This window comes from Aquarana catesbeiana, linkage group LG01 (assembly GCF_042186555.1).
Source record: "Aquarana catesbeiana isolate 2022-GZ linkage group LG01, ASM4218655v1, whole genome shotgun sequence".
Lineage (NCBI taxonomy): Eukaryota > Metazoa > Chordata > Amphibia > Anura > Ranidae > Aquarana > Aquarana catesbeiana.
This window is the reverse complement of record NC_133324.1, coordinates 146,678,321-146,697,290: the sequence shown is the minus strand read 5'-3', so window position 1 is coordinate 146,697,290 and position 18,970 is coordinate 146,678,321. Positions and strand designations below refer to the sequence as shown.

The 18,970-nt window shown below is 40.4% G+C and overlaps 1 protein-coding gene across 2 annotated transcripts in view; it reads left to right on the top strand.

The window, feature by feature from the left end:
• SSBP2 (single stranded DNA binding protein 2) overlaps window positions 1-18,970 on the top strand; it is a 307,291-nt gene that overhangs the window by 101,732 nt on the left and 186,589 nt on the right. For both annotated transcript variants that reach the window (XM_073624446.1, XM_073624447.1), the window contains 2 exons: window positions 1,725-1,786; window positions 6,054-6,138. In XM_073624446.1, the coding sequence (XP_073480547.1) occupies window positions 1,725-1,786; window positions 6,054-6,138 (147 nt within the window). The remainder of the gene's footprint in view (window positions 1-1,724; window positions 1,787-6,053; window positions 6,139-18,970) is intronic.

Sequence of the window (18,970 nt, the reverse complement as noted above, 5' to 3'; positions counted from 1 at the left end):
AGGAGGTAAGTATAACTTGTTTGTTATTTAAAAAAAACTAGACTTTACAATCACTTTAACATACATTATATGTGAACTACTTTACCAATCCCTTCCTAAAGGTTTGTTCATCCAGTTTTCTGATTCAAACACCTTTGCCAGGCAGTATGGTGGCTGCACAGCTTTGTCAGGAACATCACTCCCCCTGGTGGTTGGGCAGTTAACTAAGAGCAGCATACTTGAGTCACTTTCTGCTCTGCCCTATTCTACTTTCAGCATGTTCCCTATTGGCACAAGTGTACTGCAGAAGAGGCTGATTGGATCCTAATGCATGTAAAAATACATGATTTTTTTTTCATTTTAAATTTTGTGTTTATTTTTATTATCTGTCTAGAATTAAAGTAGAAGTTCAGCCAAAAACGAACTCTAAATATACTGGAAGACACATTCTAAGAATAATCTATCTAACTCTGTAAAGCATATACCTACCTTTTCTGCAGCTGCTCTGGTCCGATCCCACGCTGAGCTGTCAGCGGCGGCTTCTCTGTATAGGCGTCTGCAGGAGAGGCAGCCAAAAACGAAAGCCCCAGAGTAAGTCTATGGGTAATGTCACTTCCCAGGCTATTCACAGCCATCATTGGCTGTCCCTCCTGCACACAGCTTCTGCCACTGAAGATCAGACCAGAAAAGGTATGTATAGCTATTTTTGCTTTACAGAGTTAGAATAGAATATGGCTGCCAGTAGATTTAGAGTTAGTTTGTTTTTGGCTGAACTTCCACTTTAAGCTTAAAGTGGTTGTAAACCAATACCATATGAAGTGGCTGGGCTCAGATGATACACAGAGATGAAGCAAATCCGCCTACATAAGTTGTACCTGTCTATCTACAGCCTTCTTTCCGCTACATCCTTTCAAAGTGCAGAATTTATACAGCTCAAGTTACACTCTGCAGAGCTCAGGGAGGAGAGCTAATTGGAGGGAAGGGACCCCCCCCCCCTTTTACACAGGTACAGAGCCAAAGTTGTCATCCACAGGCAGTGCGCTAGAGCTACTTCCCCTGTCACCTTCTTACCTCTTGGTGTCAGGAAAACTTGTCAGAAGTGACTCATGCCGATAGCAGAGGAATGAGGCAGCAGACAGAAATGACGCTTGGTTCTCTGGAATGAGACAAGTACACATTATAAATGGATATGCTTTGCTCATATTTCATGTCTGAGGTTTACAAACCACTTTAAATTATTTTCTCATTAGCACATTGGATTAAAAGGAGTTTTTTATGTACAGTATTTGGAGTTTGGCTCAAATTATCTTTTTGTCAATAGGACTCGGAACCTTGTAAATGTATTTTATTAGCTAGATTGTAAGTAGCATTCATTCAGTACTGAATGTGTTTTCATTGCTTCCCAATATGCTGCAGTATTTACTCTGTTTAGAAGTGTCACCTGGGACAGGTCCTCTTTGTAGTCACATGTAGCTAGGCTGAATGTCTTGTATCATTTCCCTGGGAGCTGACACTTTATAGCTTATCTCATAGTTCTGGGCCTATTTAATGCAGAGAGCAATGGTGTGTAGTAGCCATCAGAAATCATTTGGTCTGCTTTCAGTAATCTTCCTAACCCTAAATTCTGATTTGGTTGCTTTGGGTTATATAAAATGCTTACAAATCTGTTCTAGTCTAACTTTGTTATCTTACTGGATTTCATTTTTGATAAACTTTTTTTTTTTTTTTTTTTTTTTTTTTTTTAGATAAGATGGGAAAAAAACATTACGTTGGGTGAACCCCCAGGATTTCTCCATTCTTGGTGGTGGTAAGTACATTTTGTAAATTTTGTAAATTCAAGTTTTATCCATGTAGCCTGAATATCGAATATGACAGCTACAGACTAGAAATTACACTGTGCATAAAAGATCTTTATGAATGAGAGAGTCATAGTAGCACGTCTGCTATGTAATTATATTGTGCTGAAATTGGAAATTATTCCCAGTTTTTTTTTGATGATAATGACAGAACATTTCTAACTCTAAAGATAAGTTTAACTTTTTTTAAAAACTTGATTTGATGCTGAATTGTTTTTTGTGTTGCTTCTTTCTTTCATTCATTATTTTTATTATAGTATATAAAAGTACCCTTTGATGTACTGACGTTTATTTGCAGACAGTGCAAAGAGCAATAATCTAGAACAGTAATAAGTCCGATGCAGGAAGTGGGGGATGACAATGAAGGCGGTCACATCTCCGTCCCCAAGGGATAGAACATGACGTTGGTTCATTCATCCAGCCAACAATCGCCAAAAATAGCCTTGTGTACACGCAGATTTTAAAGTACTCCTGTCTTAAAAGGGAGGAAATATAACGTCTATTCACCCCTATGCAGGTTGCAGTTTGCATTTTCCAGGTGCATTTTGCGTTTTTCAATACACATTTCTGATCCTTTGAAGTCTATAGAACCAAAAACCAGAAAAAAAATCCCTGGCCCTTTTAATAAAATGCACAAATGTGAACTACATTCATAGGAAACCATGTTAAATAGACTGTAGTGTGTTTCTGCAAAACTGAAAATGCACTAAAAAATGCATAGGTGTGAACCAGGCCCTAGGGTCCTTTCACACGGGCATTCAGTTTTTCAATTTAGTCACTTTTTTTGGTTAAAAAAATGGATCAAAAACGGATACGGGTGTCAACTTTTACGTTTTCATGTCTGTTTTTTTCATCAGTTTTTTACAAAAAAAAAAAGTGACTGAACTGAACTAAAACTGAATGCTCACATTTTTGGGTGAAAAGCGTATGTCAGCAGATCGGATGTAAGCAGATGTTGTCCGCTAACATCTGTTTTTCATCCGTTCCGTTTTTTTAAATGGAACAATAATAGAGTTTTCTTCCATCTCTAAAAACTGAACTTTTTTGCCGACCGCCGCACGCCAATTCACGTCGGCAGAATGGCACAGGCAGGCAAAAGGGCGTACCCATACGTCCCTTTGAATTTGCCGCCTAGCGCGCACCACAGGAGTATGCCCACGGGTCCCACAAACTCTATGTTCGCTGGCGGCCTGAGATTGCGGCGAGGAGAGGCAGAACGGGGAGATGTCTTTGTAAACAAGGCATTTCCCTGTGCCTAGCAACATGATAGGGATCTACTGCTCCCAGTGATCGGGCGCAGTGATCTCTGTCATGTTGTAGTGGGCCCATCCCCCCTACAGTTAGAACACATCCAGGGAACACACTTAACCCCTTGATCGCCCCCTAGTGTTTAACCCCTTCTCTGCCAGTGACATTTATACAGTAATCAGTGGCTATTTGTAGCTCTAATCCCTGTATAAATGTCAATGGTCCCAAAATAGTGTCAAAAGTGTCCGATCTGTCCGTCATAATGTAGCAGCCTTGATAAAAATCACAGATCGCCGCCATTACTAGTAAAAGAAAAATTTGTAATAAAAATGCCATAAATCTATCCCCTATTTTGTAGACGCTATAACTTTTGTGCAAACCAATTAATATACACTTATTTTGATTTTTTTTTTTTTTTTTTACCAAAAATATGTAGAATACATTTCGGCCTAAATTGTGGAAGAAATTCGTTTTTTGGTTTTTGTTTTTTATTTTTTTTTGGGGGGTATTCATTATAGCAAAAAGTAAAAAATATTGCTTTTTTTTCAAAATTGTCTTTTTTATTTACAGCGCAAAAAGTAAAAAACGCAGAGGTGATCAAATATCAAATACAAGCTCTACTTGTCAAAGCTCTATTTGTGGGAAAAAAAGACGTCAATTTTGATTGGGTACAACATCGCACGAATGCGCAATTGTAAGCTAAAGCGACGCAGTGCCATATCGCGAAACATGCTCTAGTCAGGAAGGGGGTAAATCCTTCCGGGGCAGAAGTGGTTAACAGAGGCGGATATCAGCAGATGATCATCCGCTAACGTCCGCTAACCCATAGATGTTTGTCCGTTTTTTATCCCCCAAGGGATGGAGGAAAAACAGACATACAGAACGCCTGTGTGAAAGAACCCTTATTCTAAAATGCAATTTGCCTGGCTGTACTGCTAATGCTTTGTTATTGGTGCTTTCTAATTTTAGTAAAAATTCTTATTCTAATTGTAGTAAAAAAAAAAAAAAAGTATCAAAAACATTCTTTCATTTCTACCTGGCAGATCTCTTGATAAGCCATCTTTATACGTGTCTGTTTTGATATGTTGATGTAAGGACTTTATCCATGTCCTTTTTGTGAAATATGAAAAAAAATTATATTTAAAGTTTTTAGAAAAAAGATAATTTCTATGCTCTTCATGCTTGTCCCAGGTTTGTGACTCAAAAATATTGAGTTAAGAACAAGCAATTCATATACAATAGGACTTTTTCATAAGTGTAATTAGTTATTCCACAACGTTATAATAATTTTTATAAAACATCAATTTTATTGTTTAATGTAAATATAAAAACATATTTAAACGATGTACTTCCATTAAGGATAATATGATATTGATACAGTAGAGGATAACACAGCACTTGCCTCCATTCATCTACCCTTTACCCATCCACTGTATAATTTTTTATATATTCTGTAGCGTCCAGAATATGCTGATAGCTTTTGCCATATTTTCAGAACTTAGTCTGCTTCATCAGAAGGTATAAGAAGTATCTAATATTGATAAAAGCAATCATCACATTAACCACTTCAGCCCTGGAACATTAGGCCATTTTTTGCCTGGACATTGACAGATCACCGTTCTGTCTCTGTGTGGAGCGATCGCGGATGCCCGGCGGTCATCGGCTCCGGCACATGCCCCCTAGTGGTCAAAAGGCGAACCATACAGTTCGGTTCACCCAGGGCAGCCAACCTGACGCAGTACAAGGAAGAGAAGGGGTTAAAGTGATTGTAAAGTCTCTTTTTTTTTTCAATACAATTTACAAACATGTTGTACTTGCTCTGTTGCACTGGATTTGCACAGAGCAGCCCAGATCCTCCTCTTCTCAGGCCCCTTTTCTGTGCTCCTGGCCCCTCCTTCCTTGTTCAGTGCCCCCACAGCAAGTAGCTTGCTATGGGGGCACCCGAACTGAGTCACAGCTCCCTGTGTCCTTTCAGACACGGAGCCCTGACCCGGCCCCACCCCCTCTCTCACCTGATTGGCAAGCTGACTTTGATTGACAGCAGTGGGAGCCAGTGGAGCTGCTGCTGTGTCTCAGCCAATCAGGAAGGAGAATCTCCAACAGCTGAGACACTCGTGGACATCGCTGGACAGAGAGGGGCCTCAGGTGAGTGTGAGGGGGGGCTCCTGCACACAGAAGGCTTTTTATCTTGCATTAATGCATTAAGATAAAAACCTTCTGCTATTACAACCCCTTTAAGAGAAGCTCCAGTCTCCCCCCCAAAAAATTAAGTCAGCAGTTACAAATACTGTAGCTGCTGACTTTTAATATAAGGACACTTACCTGTCCCTGTATCCAGTGATGTCCTCACCCGAGCCCATCTTTAATTGGCTTTGTGTGCAAGCACCTGGCATATTCGCCATCTTCCAACTGCACGTGTGCAAGCCGCGCTGCGCTGAGCTTTGTGATTGGTCTCGCAGTCTTCTGAGACCTGTGATGTGTCCCAGAAGATGGGGGGGGCGAACTTCCGCTCAGATCGATGTGGCGAGCTAGCCGGTAGTGGAGTAGCTGGTACTTATCGAAGTCAACACCTTAGCAGCTGCATTTGCATAAAGATTGCTTGTTAGTTTCAATATATTGGGATGTGGTGTGGTGACTTCAAAGACAGGTATTGCAATATTAATAACCTTTTGGAAAATATCAAAACCAAGGACAGCCAGGCAAGGAGCATTTTTCAAATAAGGCCAGAAATGGTAGCTCACTTGTATTTCTCATTACAGGTATACATTGATCATGAAGACCTTTTTATTTTCAGACTATATTTTAGAATCTATATATATTTTATATTGGTAGTTCAGACGGTACACTTCCTCATAGAGTGATCTTTCTGTTGCATTGCTGGCAAATTGTTGGCATCTTTGGGTGACTGTCTAATCAAGCATTTATTTACAGACACGTTTAAATTCTGCTATCATCTTTTCTCATTTACAGTGTATTTTGGGATCTGTATTGTGCTGCTCCAGAGAGACGGGAAACCTGTGAACATTCAAGTGAAGCAAAAGCCTTTCATGACTACGTGAGTGACTGGTTTCCCTAGCTTTCTTTTGTTTTTTCCCTTGGTAATAAGGCTTCTGACTACTGTGGGCAGTCACAATTGTATGAAAACTATGACTGCAAATTTTGCATACTACATTCACGCATTCATAGAGGTATGAGGGTTGAATTACTAAAATGGGAGAGTGCAAAATCTGGTGCAGCTGTGCATAGAAACAATCGGCTTCCATTTATTTATTTATTTATTTTTTGTCAAAGCTTAATTGAACAAGCTGAATTTAGAAGCTATAGTCTGATTCCCTATAAGAGCCATCTTAACTGGGCTGACACAAGTCGGTCTGACTTTGAAAAAGGTTCCTGCACTACTTTGGTCCAACTTTGGTCCTACTTTAGCCCATTGAATATCACTGAAGTCGGATTGAAGTAGGATCCTTGTCTTAACCATCCAACTTGTGACAGCCGACATGGTGATTACAGCAGCAGCAAAAAGAATTTATGTAACATTGGGATGGTTTTTTATTGGTCAAAGGATAAGTCGTACTAGCACAAAGTCGGACCAAAGTAGTAGTCGGATGGATGTAGGACCAGTGCAGGACCAATGTAGAACTGATGTCACAGAGCAAAGTCGGATGACAGTCATATGACTGTCGAGTAGTATCAGTGTGAACCCTGCCTGAAGGTGGGTTTGAAATCGTGTGAGTTCAGCTGAACTCACACGATATCAAACCCGCATTTCAGTCCAACTTCAGGAGCAATTTCAGAGACATCTATAGCTGGTTACTGCACAGATGTCTATTGAAATCGCCCCCCTGAAGTTGCCAAAAGTAGGACAGGAACTACTTTTAGGAATCAGTGAGGCACCGCAAAGTCTGCTGCCGGTGCTACAGTAACATGTTACATAGTACACCCTGAATATGGGTGTAACATGTTACGAAAGGTGAACTTATCCTTTAAAGACTGAATGGCCATATTCTAGAATTAGCACAGTTAAGGGCTAGTGTACCCCAAACCCAATTCATCTTTTCAGGCAATGGAAGGGTGCCAACTCACCTACTGGCTTCGCTATTGATAATACAGCTTTGGGAGCCATAGGTCTTGGTACTTAGCTGTTTTACAATTTCTTTTCTATAGTAGAACTTTCCACACTTAAAGTGACATTAACCCCCCTGTTTTTTTTTTTTATAAAATAAAAACATGTCATACTTACCTGCTCTGTGCAATGCTTTTGCACAAAGCAGCCCCAATCCTCTTCTTCTGGGTTCCCCGCCAGCACTCTAGGCCCCTCCTCTCCGGCGAGTGCCAATTTCCATGGGGGTACCCGTGCATCCTTGCTCCCTATCCGCCCTGTGTTTGTCTATTGACACAGAGCATGCTGGAGCCAATGGTAGTACAGGGATTCTGCAGTACAGAAGGTTTTTTACCCGAATGCATTAAGGTAAAAAACATTAAGGCTTTAGAACCACAGTGGTCGTATTGTAGAATTAGAATAGTTAAGGGCTAGTGTACCCCGAACCCAACTACATTTGCCAGGTAATGGAAGGGGACAAACTCACCTACTGCATATATCCCTATTTTATCTTAGGCATATATGCCTGCTGTACATTGCTCCACTTCTCTAACCAGAATCTTAGGCTGGCCACAGACGAGCAGATATTAAGGGAGTTGTCTGTCCTTGCACAAGCAGCAGGACATGGAATTTTTTTCCAGATGCTGACAACAACACATGCCCTTTTCGTCTGCCCCTTCTCTCTTCTTCATAGTAGAGTGAAGCTTCCATTGGGATTTTACCACACTGGAACATTTGCCTGAGAGATAACAAGTGACTTCGATTGGCAGAGGTTATCGTTATTGCCTACTTGCAGAATTGGGCAATCATAAGCAATATGAAAATAAAGAGCATTGCTTGCTTTTATCAAGCGGTCTATGGACATCCTTACACCTATACCCCCATAACTTAAAATAAACTGAAATTAGAAGACACTGCAGGAGGTTATCAGACCTAGGAACGTAGGTGCAGGGATCATGCAAGGTACCCTAGAGATGTGGGTAGGTGATGAGTGATTCAGCTAGTCGGCATCAGCTAAATATTGGAGATCAATTTTAGTTGGATTGGCCTTTTAAAATAATGTAAAGAATTTGAAGAATTCTAAGAAACTAATGGGCAATAATTCTATTTTCAGTGGCAGTGTTACTGGTTATCGGAGATCACAGCAGTACATTATTATAGTTTTTTTAAAAGCTTGAGAATGAAAGAGCATGTATTCTGAGTTTGATTATCATTTGTTGTGTAAAAAATTGTTTTGTGTCCATTGTGTATTTTGTTTGTTAACTTTATGGATTTTGGAGTTTTTTTTTTTTTTAAATGTTTTTGACTTTTTATTGTTTGTTCTGTTTATTATAGAAAAACGTATTGCTGTGTGATCAGATTATATGCTTCGAGTTAGCTAACGATAAGTAGGATTTGATCAATTGTATTTTGCCTAAAACCTGTGTTCCATCCAGAAGTTTGTTAAGTTTGTTTGTTAGAGTCACCAGGACAGAGAAAATGAACCAACCTAACAGCAACACAGATGGCAATAAAAGCTCCAAACAAAAACTTTCAGAGTCCAAAATCTTTAATTGTTCAACTGGTGACAGCAAGAAAAGCAAAGAATTGCCCGTGCATTTTTGGGGCCACAAAATCCCTCTTCATCAGTGCTGAAGAGAGAGGTTAAAAATATGACAATGAAGCAAAATTGCTGCTAGAAAAGACGCACAAAAAATAATAGTAGTAGCACGACCCCAAGGTTTTTTTTATCTGATCAACAATTTTTGAGGTTTTTACTCATAGACAAACCTAATTATTTTTGCCAGTCATGTTTTTTTTTGCTGTTTATCTACTATTATTTTTATTCTTTTTATATTATTATGTGTAGTTTCTAGCTACAATTTTTCTTCATTTTCTATGAAGGGGGATTTTGTAGTCCCCAAAACACTTTGGCTGTCCTTTGCTTTTCTTTTTGTCACCAGTTGAACAGTTAGACTATCAAGATTTTCATTTGGAGATTTTAGAAATGACTTTGTCCACATTTCAAGTAAAAATATGTGTCCAGCACCCTGCCATCACCTGTTCTAGAGCAATAAAAACCTGACAGGTGAGCTAACCTTTCCCCGCTCTGTCCAAAACTACAAGAAGAGTTATGGCTGGAGCTGGACTTGTTTTCTTTCTACTTTTGGTTTTGGAATATTTTCTTGCTTTAAACATTGAAATACTGGGGATTTTTGTTTTATAAATTATTTTATTTTCAGTCATATCTTTCTTGATATTATTCGTTTTCTGGTATTGTGTTCATTAACCATGGCTTCATGTTTAATGAAATATTTGCTACAGCACTTAATTATTGGTGCATCTGCACCTGCCGGGGAAGTCTATCTAAGACCCCTTTCACACTGGGGCGGAAAGTAGCCTCTGTTAAGCGCCTGATAACCGCCTCCCATTCATTCAAATGTGACTTTTCACACTGGGGAGGTGCGCTTGCGGGACGTTCCAAAAAGTCCTGCAAGCAGCATCTTTGTGGCAGGTTGGGAGAGCTGTATTTAGCGCTCCCAAAACGCCCTGCCCATTGGAATGAATGGGCAGCGCTTCCGAAGTGCCTGAAAAGCGCATCTGAAGCGCTGCAACACAGGAATTTTTAAACCCTTCTTTGGGGTTAAAAAGCACCCTGCTAGCGTCTGAAAAGCGCTGCTTAACCAGCGTTAAAGCACCGCCAAAACAAGCACAGCTTTAGCACTAACGCGGCCGTGGCCCCAGTGTGAAAGGGGTCTAATGCAGCTTCCTGTGATAGTGTTGCAATGATGCTGCACTGCTCCTGAACTCTGAGCAGTGTTGTCACCCTTATGTAGGCTGCCGCTACTTGTGCTACATTAGGATGAAAAGCTGTTGCAGAGATGTGGTTATCAACATTGCCATTGCTGATTCAGAAGGCTGTATCTCATCTATCAGCACCTGGCCACATCAAGTTGTGCCCACTGCTTCCTGGATTGACAACGCTACCTCTGTTGCTAACACCTCCCACTATGAGCTGCAGTGTCTGGAAAGGGGATCACATGACACACAAATGGAGAATTGTGTCTCACTCAGGGGAGGCAAGGGAAGTTTTTGTTTACTTTATGTGTGTTGTACTTCACATGGTAACCGTATTTGGTACTTGTTCAGTCTGCCGTTAGTTGTTCTTTAAGATCTAGAAGAATGCAAAGAAATATTGCAGTCTATTTTACTTTTAGGGGGGGAGTTTAAAGTGATGGTAAAGTCTCCTTTTTTTTCTTTTTTACAATAACAAACATGTTATACTTAACTGCTCTGTGCAGGGGTTTTGCATAGAGCAGCCTGGATCCTCCTCTTCTCGGGTCCCTCTTTGCTGCTCCTGGCCCCTCCCTGCTGCTGTTTGCCCCCACAGCAAGCAGCTTGGTATGGGGGCACCCAACCTGAGCTGCTGCTCCGTTCGGTTTCGCCCCCCCCCCCCTCCTAGTTGGCTAAGTGACTTTGACAGCAGCGGGCGCCAATGATGCCACAGCTGTGTCTCAGCCAATCGGGAGAGAGTGTCCTGGATGGCCGAGGGAATGGTGGACAGAGATGGGGCTCAGTTAAGTTTTATAGGGGGGCTGAGGGAGGCTGCTACACACAGAAGGCTTTTTATCTTAATGCATAGAATGCATTAAGATTAAAAACCTCCTGACTTTTACAGCTCCTTTAAAAAAATAATGGTGTTTAGAGGTTCTCTTTGTATTTAGAGCTCTGTTAATTAGAGTAAACGTGAAGTGTTTCTAAACCTGTCACCACACTGCCACTATGTAATGGACACTTTCAAGCACATCTACACCCTCTACTAGCCAATGGGGCTGTCCAGGAAAGTGTTGGACCAGTAGAGAGGCAAATAAAAGAAAGCAGCCAAGTCCCACATTTCTTGCTTTGCCCTGGAAAAAAATCTACAAATTGATATCCAGTAGGTATAGGGACCCGGTCTCTTTGCACCATATTTCCCTGCAACCCCCGATGGGTGTTGGCGTTGTAACAGAAGCAGAGGGTCATATTTGCACATTTTGTGGGAATGTGATTTGAACTATTCAATTTGGAGCAAAATTTTCAGATAATGAGTTACGCACTCCCTCCCCTAAAATTACCCTTTTATCTATCTTACTGGGGTTCGTCTGATCTCAAAAGGCTTGACTACTATGATTTTTTTCTATCAGCTGCCAGGCAGTTCATATCTAGATATTGGGAGATCAAATGTTGTTATTATTATTTTTAGCGTATATGGTTTATATAAATAACTATTTGTTTAAATAACATTTGTTTTACAAATTTTAAAACCTGACAAATGTTTCCCAGAGCATATTATGGGTTAGCTATAGAGACAGCAAAGTAAACGAAGGCAGGCCATACATTATGCAAATTCCTTTCCTTCAACCATGGACTGTGTTGATGGGGGGAATCCCTCCTACTGCACTATAGTATTCTGATGGCGGCTATAGTTGCTGACAGGTTGGTTGCATCAACTGAACAACCAGCCTGCCCATACATGTATTAAAATTCTAATTTCAATATGCCTAGGGCCAGCTTAAATATGTTTTCCAGCTCCATTTATCTGACAGAATAATTGGATTAAGCTAAGGAACAATTCCTTGTTCTAAGAGCTCATAAAGTTCTATAAACAATGGGAATCTTTCAGCACAGCTAAAAGGTAATAATGTCAGTAATGTGAAAAGAAGACTGGAGCGCTGCCTACAAAGGACAGCATATTTTTAAAATTTCATATTTACCCATGTAAAATAATGTTAAGTTATATTGTATGAGGGGTTGCTGCTAAGTGTTGAGCCTTACCCAGAAAAAATTGAGCGAGGAAGCTGTAAATTGCAGGGTGTACTGGCAATGGTGCAAAAATCAACTACCTATGATTTTAACTTTTTTCTTTCTTTTTCAGTTCCAAAATGAACATGGCAGCATCACCAGAAAGATTCAATGTGGAAGAGCCATAGGACCATAATCAAGTTCCTGTTTCTCCAAGGGAAAGGTGCGAAGCAGATCCATGATGGATCCAGATCCACCAACTTTGGGTGACCGTGGCCCTTCATATGCAATATTGGGTCGTAAATTTTAAAACTGGCCAATATGGTGTTGAAAGTGAGAAACCCAGTGGAAGACCTGTTTCTGTCTCTGGATCCCAAAACTTTTGACTTTTGCAGGCACACTTTGCTGCAAGCTTTCTCATTTCTCAATTCGTTGTGGATAATGGCACCAACTCTCTCACATGATATTCCCAGAAATGGAGCAACTTTTGGCTGATATTTGGCAGTCCTCCATGATCATGTCATGGATGGCGTTCACATTTGCAGGCACAGAGACAGAAACAGGCCTTCCACTGGATTTCTCACTTTCAACACCGAAAGGGCCAGTTTTAAAATTGACGACCCAACGTTTAACTGTTGCATATGAAGGGCCACTTTCACCCAAAGTTTGTGACATTTCATCATGAATCTGCTGCGCACCTTTCCCTTGGAGAAACAGGACCTTGATTATGGTCCTATGGCTCTTCCAAATTGAATTTTTCTGGAGGTGCTGCCATGTTCATTTTAGACCTGAAAAAGAAAGAACATTTAAAATCATAGGTAGTTGATTTTTGCACCAATAAATATACACAAATTGGGCAGTACACCCTGCAGTTTACAGCTTCCTCGCTCAATTTTTTTCTGGGTAAGGCTCAATACTTATCAGCACCCCCTCGTATTCCTGTCCATGTTAAATAAAGAAAAAATGTACAAAACCACTATACATTTACTTGAAGGATTTCTAGTAATTCTCCTGTACTGAGCTTTCGAATGATGTTCATATTGGCTGTGTCTTCTTGCTGTGCAGACTGCACCACTGCTTTTTAAATAAAACAAATTACATTGGAAACAGAGCAGCTTCTCCCGCACACATCACATTCCATAGCACAGCTAAGCTCTTCCTTGTCGGGAGTTTGCCGAGTCAGCACTGGTAACCAGAGAATGGGTATATCATTGCGTTGCTGTCTGACAGGGAAATGTCATAGTTTGAATTTTCTGTAATTATTCCTAATGATAATTTAATGTGCTGTGTTATAAGCCTGAAACAGTATCTTGCTAATTTTAAACGGTATTTTTGCAACCACAAAGCATGCAACAATAATTTCTTAACAATACAGCTGTGTAATTATTTCAGGAAGCAAACTTTAAAATTCATTAAACCTGATTACTAAATATGAATCAAACTCGCTTTGTTTTTGCCACTGAAAATGAAAAAAAAAATGGATTTCTGGGGATAACATGTCGGTTTAAACATGGCCGGTCATTTTGTTGCTACTTTGCTGTGGTTGGCAATTCCTTTCTTTCTGGTTTTATTCTTAGATGCAATGAGGACAGTTTTCTGTTCTTCCCTATCCCAGTCGATGCTGCTATCTTTTTTTTTTTTTTTTCTTCTGCGGCTGTGAGCTTAAAATATAACTCTGACGATTGTCTTGGCACCCAGAGTATACATTAGCTCTGTTGGTGAATTAACAAAGCACCACAGCAGAAATTGGGAATAGATAAAGATACCCAGTGATATTAGATGGTCAGTGTTCCAGGTTCTGCAGGATTGTACAACACTTGGGGTGTGCCCGTGGTGTATTTGCTGAGATTTGGCAGATCTGTGTGCAATTTTTTTTTTTTTGCCGATTAAATAGATTGTTTCCTAGTATTGACATCAGCATTAGGGGTGCACATGAATCCGGTTAAAGAAGAAACTGTAGTGTTTTAGAATAATTATCAAAATGTATATTTTTTCACAAAAGCACAATTAATACATGCACAGGATTGCAAGAGTGCCTTGGGTTATTTAAAAGAGTATTATTATTATTATACAGTTTTTTAAATAGCGCCAACAGTTTGCGCAGCGGTTTACAATATAAAGGCAATACACCACAAGTACAATTCAGAACAAGAGGGTTAGAGTATGGTAGACATCTGTCATTAAGACCTCCAAGTGATCTGTATGAAGGAAAATACAAGAATCACTGCTTTACTATATTACTTTTGAGCTACTGAACTCTGTAAACAGGTTTTTTTTTTTACAACAGCAAGTAAGGAAACGTGATAAATAAAAAAAGCCAACAGCTCCACCTGCTTAACCAATGGAGGACATTGGATGTGCTACGCATTTCCCCTACAAAAAATCATCCTAGTACATAGTACATTGTGTGGTATCGACAAAGTATGTTTATCACGTGAAATGCGTCAGTATGTTCCTCCCCTGCCTGTATGCCCATCATGATATGCTTTTATTGATCTTAATAAAATGTAATTGCATCGTTTGTGGGAGTGCAAGTCATCTGGCTTCTTTGTTTATCCTGATTTCTGCGGAAGTGACAGGGCGTGCACCCTACTCTACAGATTGTTTACTTGGATCACCTGGAGCAGCGAGACTTCTTTTTTTTGTACATCTGTAGCACATCCAGTCTTTCTGCTCCTGCGCCGCTCTGAAAATTGAAGGTGGGATTTGCTGTGTACATACATCAACTCTAACAACAGCAGCTAGCAAAGAAGGAATTTGGAAAAGAGATTCCAAGTAACGTTGATCGTTTTGTGTCTGCTCTGTTTTATTCATCTGCAAATCAGAGAGAAGAACTTTAATCTGCAGACGCTTTCAGTAACTGACAAGTAAAAAAAAAAAAACTTTTTTTTTTTTTTTTTTTTTTTTAATTTTGTTCATTTTCTTTTGTTGTGTCAAATTTAAAAAAAGTGCAAAATTGGGGGAGGGGGAGCAGAAACCTTTATTTCATTTGTAAATAACAATGGTTTGTACCAGAATCTTAATTTTAGCATTGGCACAAATTATAGAATAAAATGTATACATTTATTATTTAGTAACACCATTTTTTTTAGAAAAAAAAAAAAAAAATATATATATATATATATATATATATATATATATATATATTTATTTTTTTTAGGTTTTTGTTACTTTTTTTTTCGTCTAAGGATTGCATTGTCCTTTAAAAAAAAAAAAAAACACACTATATGTATTGGTTTGTTATCTTAAGTAATGAGTTCTTGCCGAATAAACAGATCCATAGCAGAAATGTAAAAACTGCTCGTCTATAGGGGGGGTGTACAGATGTGAGAAGGGGAGTAGTTATAATATACAATTAATATTAATTGTATATATAATAATATAAAAAGGGCAAATTACAGTATACAAAGCATTATACATTCCCTTTAATGCAGGACTTGGAAAATAAGTCAAGAAACCGCTGTCAATGACAAAATGTTAAAGTGAGATGCGCAAAAAGAGGCTGCCTTCTTTTTTTTCTATGGGAAAGTTGAATGCAATAAATTGATGTCATCTGGCAATTAAGAACATTCCTATAAGTGATAACATCTCTCAATCTGAAGTCCTTATAGCTGAAATGTAATATAGGAGAAGGAGCTTACCAGTGGCGTCACTAGGGTTGGTGTCACCTGGTGCGGTAAAACATAGTGTCACCCCCCCCTCCCCCCATCATCTAAAGAACTATGTGCAGAGTGCCCCTCACCCCCATATACCCCCTCCTAGCATAATTCCTCTTTTTCCTTCCCTCATCCCCCTCTCATCACAAATCCCCCCCCCCCCAATATTCCCCCCTTAACCAAAATCCTCACCCCCATATACCCTCTTTCAGCACAAATCCCCCCTCTCAGCACAAGTCATCACCCTCATATACCCCCTTTCAGCACAAATCACCCATCTCAGCACAAAATGCCCCCCATATCCCTCTTCCCAGTATAAATCCCCCCAAACCCCTCCTTCTTATACAAATTCTTTTACCTCCCAAATCCCCCCTCTCAGCACAAATCATCCCCTCATCTCCCCCCTCCCTGCACAGATCCCCCCTTCTCAGCACAAATCCCTCCTTTTAGCATAAATCCCTCCCAAACCCCTCCTTCTTACACAAATGATCTTATGAACCCCCCCCAAATCTCCCCTCTGATCACAAATCCCCACCCCCATATAGCCCTTTCAGTATTAAATCCCTCTTCTCGCACAAATTCTCTTATTCCCCCCACCCAAGCCACCCTCAGCACAAATCCTCTTATTTAATCCCTCCCTGCCAATCCCCCCTACAAGCACAACCCCCACCAATACAAAGGCACTTCAGGTTTTCCCTTTTAAAAAACTCTTAATCCCTCTCAGCATAAATTCTTCCTCTTATTGCACAAATCGTCAGATCCCTGCCCCCAGCACAGACTTACCGGTTAGCAGTTACTGGGACCTCAGCATCGGGAGATCTCCATCCCAGGCTCCTCCTCCTGTCAGAAGACATGCCAAAAGCAGAGGAGGAACCTTCAGGAAACTTCCTTCGGCGCTCTGACACTGCTAACATGCAGCTGGGCTGGCTGGGACAGATACCAGCTGCTAAAGTGTCGGCAATCACTGCGCTGGAGACACGGGGACACCCCGCAGGAGATGTTGGCAAATGCTCCATGCTAGTGATTGCCGACACTGTAGCAGCCCACTGGCGCCCCCCTCGATGCTAGCACACTGCGCCCGAGACTGGAGCCCCTCCCGCCCCCACCTAATCCATGGCCCCTGGTGTCACCCCTCTGGCGGGTGTCACCCGGGTGCGGACCGCACCCCTATAGCAACGCCACTGGAGCTTATGGCTATGGGTGGTGTGGCTTATTGTGTCAAAAAACAACAAACAAAAATTCCCAGCTCACTTACCAGCCAGCCTGGGTCAATGTGGTTTGTTGTAGGCTGGCTGGTAAGTGAGCTGGGAATTTTTGTTTGTTTTTTTGAAATGCGTCACCCTTCCATGTCCTCCATAATTTGGCATGAGTATCAGGTGTTACTTTTATTCTCTCTTTTTTTTGGTTCTTTACAGCTGTCAATAGAGAATTCCGCATCCGCGTGATATCAAGAGATTATTGTGATCACTTTGGCATAGGAAGATTAGGATAATATCCGCTTACTGAATCTTGTTAACACAAATACTTTTCAAGTCGCCCGCAGGCAGTAATCTGGATACATTTCGGGTAGCAGTGAAGTGTAGGTGTTGTGCTTGTTGTCCATCAAGTTTATGAATGACCTTTCACCAAGTTAAGGGTCCTAAAGGAATAAGAGTAAGTAGTTTGTGATTATATGAGGTAGTAAACTGCCAGCAGGGCTTAAAAACAGGTGCCCATAGGTACTTCACTATACCTTTATAGATTTCTGAAGTACAACTCTCAGATTAAACTCAAAAGTAAAATCCTGACCACCCCCTCCCACTTTTTGCACCTCTGGACTGGTTAGTGGGGATTTAGGGATTAATCTTGCAGATATTTTCATTCGTATCTTGCTTACATTTAGAGGGTTAGGTATATATGTTTTATATATATTTTCCTTATTTATGCATATGCAAAAAAAATGTTGCATATTACATAACTCCCAACTTTCTGAAATGAGAAACACTTTTATATCACGGAGTGATATACACACCAAAAGACACCTCTGCTGCACCCCCAGTTATGGGGATCATTATAAATTGATCTACAAGTGCTTTTTTCAGCAATAATTTTCTTTTATATTGGCATTTTAAAATAACAATTATAATAATAAATTCTCATTTAGAGGTAGACAACGGTGGAGGAAAGAGGGGCAGAGGGATTTGGTTCCAAAAGTGGGATAGACCCTCCAAAGGAGAGACAGTTGGGAGGTATGATATGTACTCATATCCAGCTAGCAAGTGAAGTGCTGGACTCCTTTTCATGCTTTCCTATCTCTCCCTAGCTTTATTATAAAAAAGGCCTGCTATTTACAGAGCTCAGTAGCTTAAGGTGAAATTTAAACACAGGAGAACAAGGCAGAGCAGTGGCTCCTCCATTATTGGAAGGCTTCGCTCAAGGGTATAGTTATATCAGTCCTAAGAACTAGTTCCCACCAAAATTTCTGCGTTCCAGATGTGTTTTTGCATGTGTGTTTCTGATGCATTCCAGTGCGCTTTTTACCTTTTTGTTCCTCAACTTAATTGATTAGTTTTTCCACATTTCAGATGCGTTCCATACAGAAAAAATGCAGCATGTTCTACTTTTGCTCACTGCGCTGGAATGCACTGCACTATTGTGAACTAGGGCCATTGGAATCCATGCTAAACACTGTCCATGTATTTTTGATGCAGAATAAAAACGCACTGCACTGCATCTGGTGTGAACAGCCCTTAAGGCAGGCAGTTTGTGTTGCTCTCTTCCAAATAATCCTTAAAGCATATGTAAACCCCCACCTTGTAAAACAACCCATCCAACTTAAAATAGAAATGATAGGCAAAACATTTGTGTATAATGTACATATGAAAACATTATACTGTTGTGTATATATAAAAAAAAAAAACATAAATACCCCCCCCCCCCCTTTTCCCACATACACTCTCTTCTCGGCTGCATAAGGAGCTTAGAGAGCTGAGGGAGGAAAAGCAACAGCACACGAGTCTTCCCAATGAATGGTTGTGCAGGAGGGGCTTGTCAGCACAAGTCTAATCATTAAAGGAGAGAACAGCTATAAAACTGACCATGCTGTGCTCTCCTGCTTAGTGTGATCAGTTTTTAAAAGGAAAGCAGAGGGGCTTGCAGGGATTTGACACAGAGGAAGCAATACAAAGAGAACAGGAGACTTTTTCATATAAGTACATGGTACAGCAGGCACATATCAGGAATATGAAACGTTGGAGTAACATTCCTTGCTCTGTAGATACATTGGGGGTTAATTATTAAAGGCAAATCCACTTTGCGCTACAAGTGCAAACTACAGGTGCAAAGTGCACTTGAAATTGCACTGAAAGTGCACTTGGAAGTGCAGTCGTTGT